Source organism: Erpetoichthys calabaricus, chromosome 16, assembly GCF_900747795.2.
Source record: "Erpetoichthys calabaricus chromosome 16, fErpCal1.3, whole genome shotgun sequence".
In the NCBI taxonomy this organism is placed as follows: Eukaryota; Metazoa; Chordata; class Cladistia; order Polypteriformes; family Polypteridae; genus Erpetoichthys; species Erpetoichthys calabaricus.
The window spans coordinates 64,788,070-64,796,619 of record NC_041409.2 but is presented as its reverse complement, the minus strand read 5'-3'; the positions used below and the strand labels follow the sequence as shown (position 1 = coordinate 64,796,619).

At 40.1% G+C, this 8,550-nt stretch overlaps 1 protein-coding gene across 1 annotated transcript; it reads left to right on the top strand.

Moving 5' to 3' along the window:
* Positions 1–657: 657 nt before the first annotated feature.
* Positions 658–5,552, top strand: LOC114666603 (sterile alpha motif domain-containing protein 15-like). The gene is made up of 3 exons (XM_028821526.2): positions 658–786; positions 1,526–1,624; positions 4,789–5,552. The coding sequence occupies exons 1-3, from the start codon at positions 712–714 to the stop codon at positions 4,960–4,962; spliced, it is 348 nt and encodes a 115-aa protein (XP_028677359.1). The 5' UTR covers positions 658–711; the 3' UTR covers positions 4,963–5,552.
* Positions 5,553–8,550: the final 2,998 nt, after the last annotated feature.

Here is an 8,550-nt window from a genome sequence, read left to right as displayed (position 1 = left end):
CCAATCAACTGAATTTACCGCAGGTGGACTCCAATTAAGCTGCAGAAACATCTCCAGGATGATCTGGGGAAACAGGATGCACCTGAGCTCAATTTTGAGCTTCATGGCAAAGGCTGTGAATGTACATGTGCTTTCTCAATTTTTTTATTTTTAATATATTTGCAAAAATCTCAAGTAAACTTTTTTCACGTTGTCATTATGGGGTGTTGAGTGTAGAATTCTGAGGAAAAAAATGAATTTAATCCATTTTGGAATAAGGCTGTAACATAACGAAATGTGGGAAAAGTGATGCGCTGTGAATACTTTCCGGATGCACTGTAACATTTAAAACAAGGTTGTTGCAGCTAATGACGCGTACACGTTAGTCACCAGTGTGGCTTATTAACGGAGGTGACACAACGGTTAGCGCTGCAGACTCAAAATGCAAACCCTGACCTGGACAGTATATAGTTTGCCATGAAGACCCGCGTGCTCGTTTAACTGTAAACCTTAAGATGGCTCAGTCAGTACACGCAACCTATTGACCCATATATACAGTAAACATATGTCACAGTTTTATGCAGATGTTAATTTAAGATGTGATAAAGTTAGAACAGGCTTTTCGCTTCAATTCAATTACAATTCTTAGTTTTTAATATACCGGTTTACAACTTCAGATGCGGCTCAGTCCACAAGCCAGGTTTCCTTGGCAACGAGACGCGGCTTGACATCATGGCGGACTTCCTGCACTGGAACTGCGAGACGGTCTCGGAATGGATCGAGTCCCTCGGTTTCCCTCAATATAAGGTAAAGATGAGAGTTACTGCAAAAATTATGGCTTAACTCATTTTATGTTTGTTATTAGAAATTTGCTGTTTTTGGCACCCGGTAACTATAAACAGTAAACAGTACTAAACGTGCCGAGTGTTGCTGCAGAACACTGACGATTCTGATGGGACCGACGTTGCTTTTAAGTTTTCTCTGTTTTTTTCCCCCAGTCTGGATTGAAAAAAAAATGAGACGAAGAGAATCATAGTTAAATCGTGACACATATTTGCAGGATATCACCAATGCAGGGTGACCAATGAGTGAGTCAGTGGCTCTGCAGGTAGCTGAAGCTCCTGGTTTGAGTGCAGACTGAGGCGCCATACCTGAGCACTGTGCTTGCATTTGTGTGCAGAGTCACCTGTCCTTCAGCACTCGTAACTCTAGCTCCTAATATTATTGCACCCTGTTTTGTGCCAACTGCAATTAATAAAGTATATATTAAAAAAAGCTTAAAGAAAGGTTATAATTTTGACAGGATTTCCCCTTATCCAATCAAATTATTGATTTTCACTTAAGCACATGTCAGTGTTGGCATAATGGCTAGCACTGATGGCCACTATCTGTATGGAATTTGCATGTTCTCCCTGCGTTTATGTTTTCTCTACATTCTGACTTTTTTTTTCATCCCAGTGTTTCTTCGTCTTTATTATTTTCATGAATTATTTTGTGCTTGTAATTTAAATGGCTCTGTAGTTAATAACATGACAATTTTCCTCAGGAGTGTTTTACAGATAACTTCATTGATGGTAGAAAATTAATCTTTATTAACTGCTCCACACTTCCTCGAATTGGCATAACAGATTTTGAAGACATGAAGGTGAGAATTCTGAAGACTGCTTATAGCATATATATATATATGTATTTATAACACGCTGTCATATTTCTGTTTTTAGTAGTTGGGTTTGTGAATGAATAAAATAAGCAAATAAATAAATGAAAAAATAGTATAAGTATGTGTAGGCAGCCATGATCTCCACCATTATTAAACATTAACACTCCAGTGTGTATTCCATAAGCTTTGTACTGCTAATCTGCTTATTATACCTTCATCTACCATATATATATATATATATATATATATATATATATATATATATATATATATATATATATATATATATAGTGGAAAGCCAACCCCCGGACACAGGCAGACAGACAGACACCAGAATGTCCACAGCACCACAATGCCTTATCCCAACAATTCTTCTTTCTCGTTCTCTCTCTCTCTCTCTCTCTCTCTTTCTCTTTTTTGGACCTCCACTCCCCTCCTTCCTCCCAACCCCTTTTATAATGACTCGGATGGGCTCCAGGTGCTCTGTCTGACGACACTTCCTGGCGTGGCGGAAGTGTCAGGAGAGCACCCGGAAGCACTCCTGGGATTTCTTCTGGCAGCACTTCCTGGTGTGGCACAAGTGCTGCCATCCAGGGTTCCATAGCTGTCTGGATGCACCCTGGTGGTGGCCATGTCCTCCCATAGGGATGAGCTTCCCAGCTCCATTCCAGTGGCCCCCAAGCAGACCCGGGCGACTGCCCTCTCGTGGCCCTGGGGAGGTATCATCCCTGTCATGGACCATCCAGGCGTTCTGGCTGGGTGGGTTCCCCAGCTGTCTGGCACACTATATATATATTATTCCTACTTATTATTATGTTACATATCTTTGTTTTCCTTTTTATTATACATTCTTGCTTTTTAATTATATTACAATGCTATATCAGTCTGAGAAAAATATTTCCTGGGTTCAGTCAGGAGAAACTTTGCTCCAAGAGACTTTGTGCTATGGGAGAGAGAAGCTCCTTACTAAACACTGATTGGTTTATTTTATCAAATCATTATTATCTTAACATTATTAAAAGCTACCACACCCTGGCAATGAGATCCCACAGCTGCTTGACCCCGGCCATGATGGACACCCGTAGCTTCTGCCCCACTCAACCCTGGGACTTTTGAATTGCTGTCCTCCATAACCGTCTGCCCCCTCCAGCAGTATCTGGAGAAGACAACAGCCAGAGCAGTGACAGCACTTCAGTCAATTGCTGTTTTAAATTTAATCTGAGGTTTCCTGGCAGAAGCTTGTTTTGGACTTCTATACTGAAAGATTCTTTTTTTTCTTTTTTTAAAATTTAAAAATTTTTTTTATTAATTTTATTGTAATCATTCCATACAAATAGATCAATTTATAACCAAAAAAAAAGAAAAATTGAAAACAAATCAAACCCCACCCCTGAGAAGGAGAGCGTAGCCAAAGGAGAATTGCTTAGGGCTTTTTAATAAGGCAACAATAAACAAAAAGAAGGTAGAAATATATTTAGGTATATAAAAAATGGAGAAGGAAAATAAATGCGGTAATAATTATTTCTCTTATTCTAAAATAATATTGATTAGATCCTGCCAGGTTTTGAAAAAGTTCTGTACAGATCCTCTAACTGAGAATTAGATTTTTTCCAATTTCAAATAATATAAAACATCGGTTTCCCACTGACTTAGCAGAGGAGAGTTAGGATTCTTCCAATTTAACAAAATAAGTCTGCGTGCCAAAAGTGTAGTGAATGCAATCACCGTTTGCTTGTCCTTCTCCACTTCAAATCCGTCTGGAAGAACACCGAACACAGCTGTTAATGGGTTAGGAGGGATTGTGACCCCAAGGCTGTCTGAAAGGCACTTAAAAATTCTGGTCCAAAATGATGTTAGTTTGGTGAAAGATGAAAGATTCTTTAAAATAAGCGGAGTATAAGATTACTATTTGCGTTATGACTGACTCAGGTTGTTGTTGTTGTTAGTTTGTCGCTGTCGTGGCTTTGAACCTGCGCTTTACATGGAATGAGTTTTGCACAGTGAATTTCCTGGTGTTGAACCCAGTCTATTCATGGAGCTAACACTCCAGGCTGGCCAGGGTGCCTACTGGAAAAGGCCATAACAGAACCTGATAGTTTATTTGACTGCTTGATTTCCATAAGTTTTATAACCACAAGCAATTAAATAGTTTAAACCGGAACTTTGTTCAGTTAATATGTTAACTTGTCAGTCCATTAATTGGTTCAATACGTGACACTTCCTGTAGTTTCTGAAGTAATCATTCAGTTAGTTTGATTGGTTGATTTAATTGGTTCATGAATCGTGTTTATTAATGCATTGGCTGGCCAATGCTTTGTGGTGTCAGTCCAGAAATCAACACAATTCAGTAAGTGTTCTACACTCAGTATGGTGGTGCAGTGATTGCCTCACAGCTCCTGAATTGGCTCGATCCACTCTGTGGCGGTTGCACATTTTCCCCATTTCAGGATGGATTTCTCTCGTTTTTTACTCACATATCCCAAAGGTTTGTGTCGGGTGAACTGAGGAGTATAAGCTGGCTTTGTGGCTGTGTGCAAGAGTGGGCCCTGCAGTGGGCTGATGGTTGATGGTTCCTGCCGACTCTGGCTCTCATGGTCCTTGATTGGATTAGTTGTGTTTTACACACAGACAACTGGCTGAATGGGACTTACAGGTATTACTGTGTTTTCTTAGTAAGATGCTTAGCAGGGTTAGTGTTTAATGTTTTTATTGTTTAATGTGAAAAGTAAAAGCAGAAATACAGTAAACTAGTTAAAGACAACATTAAATTTAAGGTGAGGCACATAATGTATGAAATGAAAACTTTGAAAACCACAGGCTCCCCAGTACTTTATCTGAGAACCCCTGCACTTCTCCGGGGATACAATATGGCTCCTAAAAAAGGGATTACTGTAAAGTGATTTCAGCCCATACAGGCAATAAACGTTGAGCAAAAGGAGCAACCCTCAGGCACAAATGCTAAAACATAAAAAGTGATCAATGAGTCTGTGTTTATTTTGCCTTGTATATATTGCCCTTCATGATGAGCATTGTTATAAATCAATGAATGTTAACAATATGGCAGGTTGTTTAATTTGTGGATCTCTCTTCCTGATGCTAAAATCCCAACTCTGTTTGACTAAAAAAAAATTCTTAATACTTACTTTTAGGCAGTTTCACGACACATCAGGGAGCTTCTAGAAATTGAAGAGCCCCGTTGGGAACGAAGCATCGCACTGCCACGTCGGGACACGAAAGGACTGTTTCTGGAAAGGAAGAGTCAGACGGGACAGAAAGCAGACAAACTCACCTACGACTTGTTTATTAAGGAGATGGAGACATAGTCGGAGCCGGACTTCCATTTCCCTTCAGATTCCAACAAACCTTTCGTGTTATTCTTTTAAACTGCGTTGAATGTTAATTAAATTAATTCTTTGTTTTTGTAAGACATTTAAAACTGTCCCACATATGGTGTGAAATCCATTTGAAAGCATAATCCTGTTTCCACTGTTCCATTTAAAATCAACAAGAAACAAGTTGTAGTGTTTAGCTAAAGAAAGACTTAAAAGTTTACAGAGTCCGTCAGCACAGCACAGCACAGCACAGCAGCAGAGTGTCATTTCTTTCCATTGATGTTCCTATAGAAGCTGCCTTGCCCTTTCACATTCTTTTTACATCACAGAATTTCCTTCATTAACAATAATAATTCTTTACATTTATATAATGCTTTTCTCGCAACACAATGTAAGTTAACAAATTGAATTTAAAAAACTTAAAGCTAGGAGTCAAAGGAGAGGGTGCAGTCTGTGAAAAATGTAAAAAGAAGTGAAAAAAACGTCAAATGAGTGCAATTAATTATTTAACCCTTTATTTGTCGAAGAACAGTACTAAAGTAAAAGCCATAGTCTCCCTTTCTTACACTATGCAACCTCAATTCTTCCCTCTACCCCAACTAGAGGGCAGCCTTCTAAACCCCACCTTGGGATCACTTCTAAGGCCTTCCCCAAAATGATAGCCAAAGCGTTTAGTTAAAGGGGTCATGGCTGACAATTAGTGATGCAGGAATGTGCATTTGGTTAAGGATACTGTCCTGACCCTTAGGCATTTGTGCAAGACACAAGAGGGAATCCCAAAGGAATGTTGGGTTGCTATCTGGGTCACCCCTTTTAATCTGAGGTTCATGCAGACAAACAAAGCGGCGCTTGAAGGTGCAACACAAAAAAAAACAAAAAGAAGAACACAAAGTAAGCAGCCTTCTCAGGCTATAATAAATCAATGGATGGGAAGAGCGAGTCAATATTTGGGATATTTGGGAGCTCAGGCCCAAATGAGATGCCTCCTTCTGTGGACATCTGGGTGCCGACCGGAAATGAGTGGAGTTAGTTGACCTTAGTGATCGCCTCCTCAGCGCTGTGGATGAGAAAAGAGATGATACTCTTAGCAACAGTGCCCCCTCTCAATGAGCTTGGAAGGTGGTCCTCTGATGTTAAAAATGGGCCTGTTACTTTGATTTGCAGAACATATGTCAGGAACCCCAGGATAGTCAGAATTTTCCAGTTTATTTTAATCTTGTCATTTTGTCCCATGTTGGCATAATGTGGGATGATGCGAACATGTGCCATTTTGGCCATTTGGCTGCCAATACTCCACAGATTGTTAGGGAGCATGTTCATGCCCCCTTGTACATTTTGTTATATGAACTTTGTTTCAAAGTAATACCATTTTGTTTAGCTTAATATAACAGCAGTTTCCTTCCGAGGTGTTGGACTTTTGGCTTAAGTGATTTTGTTTTTGAATATGATCTTTTCCTGTTACTGTGGTTGCTTACTTCTTAGATTCTTGTGTATTGGCCCCTCTGTTTTTCCCTTACAGCTCTTATGTTTAACTCATAAAAGATCACTGCTTCAATCCAGAAAATACAGACCACCTCGGTCCACTTTTATCTAACTGGTCACAACAGCTTAGAGGTGGAATTATCAGTAGTCAACGTTTAGCTAAATCATATGCAAAAGGTCTGGGGCAGTGGTCTGCAAGTCCAGTCCTGGAGAGCTACTGTGGCTGGAAGTTTTCATTCTCTTTTCTTAATTAGTGACCAGTTTTTGCTGCTAATTAACTATTTCCCTTTATTTTAATGGACTATGACCGCTGAATTGATTCTTTTTTCCTTAAACGGCACCTAAACATAAATTTGATGTGAAGTGAGCGAACAGGTGACCAACTCCAACCTTCTTTCAGTTTCTTAATTTGAAGCCAATTCTCGTTGCTAATTAAACCCGTTATTTAATTCCATGGCACTCATTCTGCCATGGCAGACATTTCCAAAACTGTTGATTTTCTTTTTTAAGAGCGCTGTCAAAATGTTTTGTGGACCTGAGCAGATCAACATTACTGAGGCCTTCACCTTTCTTGATTTTCAGTTATTGTGTGATGGATGCAGGTTGTTGTTTATGTGTTGGTTCATTTTGTGTCTTATTATTGTTTGGTTGCTAATTAAGGAAAAAAATAATTAAGGGGCCTGAGTCTTAAGTTGTGCATCAGTTAAAATCAAGGCAAAGAGTTAATTAGCAGCAAAATCTGGTCACTAATTAAGAAAAGGGTTAGAATGAAAACCTGCAGCCACAATAGCTCTCCGGGACTGGAGTTGGAGACCCCTGGTCTAGGGCCTGTCCAGGGTTTGGGTCCTGCCTTGCAGCAAATGCAGCTGGGATGTTCTGGCATAAATGAATGTGAGAAAGGAGGTGACCAATTAGGTGAGAGACAAACCTCGGCATCTAACTTCCTATGCTTTTGGTGTGGTGGCATTGGCATCAATTTCCTTGAATGTTCCTTATTCTCAATCCTACACTGTAGTGTGTACTGTTGTACTGCTGCATGAAGGAGTTAAGAAGTGTAGACTATTTTCCAAAATAAAAAGTCACCTGCCAGTCCATAACGATTAGCTGAAATCAAAAGATGCAGCACTCTGTGTACCTACCTGAGACTGAGGCCATAGAGGTAAGTAACCTGTCATCCTCAGGACCTCATCGGACACTCTTGGGCTACAGAGTGTTATGAGAATTGCATTGTCTTCCTCCTGGACAGTCATGCCCTGTCTCTCTCCTCAGTGTTCCCAGTGCATTCATTTGCATTGCACCTTCTATAGTGGTTAGCCTTACTGTTCCCTTTAGGTATGTCGCTTCCTACACTGGCCTGTGGCTTTGTAGATTTTAAACAGACTTATGATTTGGTATGGTGAGAGGGACTGTGGGTGATAATGAGAAGATATGGTATACCCGAGAAGATCATTAAAATGGTAGTCAATCTGTACAAGAATGCAGATGCGGTGTGAGAATTGAAAAACAGGTCTGAGTGATTTGGACTCAGGAGAGGAGGATGTCAAGGGTATATTCTGTCAATATGGTTGTTCATCTTGGCACTGGACCATGTACTGAGGGAGGCTGATGAAATAGATGATAGTGGTAGACTAGATATCGGTGGAGCACCGGTGAAAAATCTTGAATACACAGATGATACAGAGCTTCTGGCAGTGAGTTATAGCAGGATTAGTAGAGCTGTTCAGAGTATTTGGATCTGAATCAGAGAAGATCAGATTACATACGAAACATAGCCAAAGCAAAATGGATGAAAGTTGATGAACTGAAAAGGCCAAGAGCTGGAAAGAGTCAAGAGATTCACATATTTGGGAAGTGAGCTTGAGGATTAAGGTGGCTGTGAGATAGACATGACGAAGAGATTAGTTTTGGCAGGAGCAGTACATGTCAAGTTAGAAAGAGGACTTTGGAGGCGCGGAGACATCAAACCGTGGACAAAATTAGGAGTCTATGACGCACTAATGGTACCAGTAGCCTTGTACGGCTCTGAAAGCTGGACATTTAGCCAAGCAATTAAGAGAAGACTGGATGTATTTGACCAAAGATGCTTGAGACGGATTA

Coding starts and splice junctions, on each gene's coding strand:
- LOC114666603 (XM_028821526.2), top strand. CDS start 712: ATGGCGGACTTCCTGCACTGGAACTGCGAGACGGTCTCGGAATGGATC. Junction 787..1,525: donor TCGGTTTCCCTCAATATAAG/GTAAAGATGAGA, acceptor AATTTTCCTCAG/GAGTGTTTTACAGATAACTT. Junction 1,625..4,788: donor CAGATTTTGAAGACATGAAG/GTGAGAATTCTG, acceptor ACTTACTTTTAG/GCAGTTTCACGACACATCAG.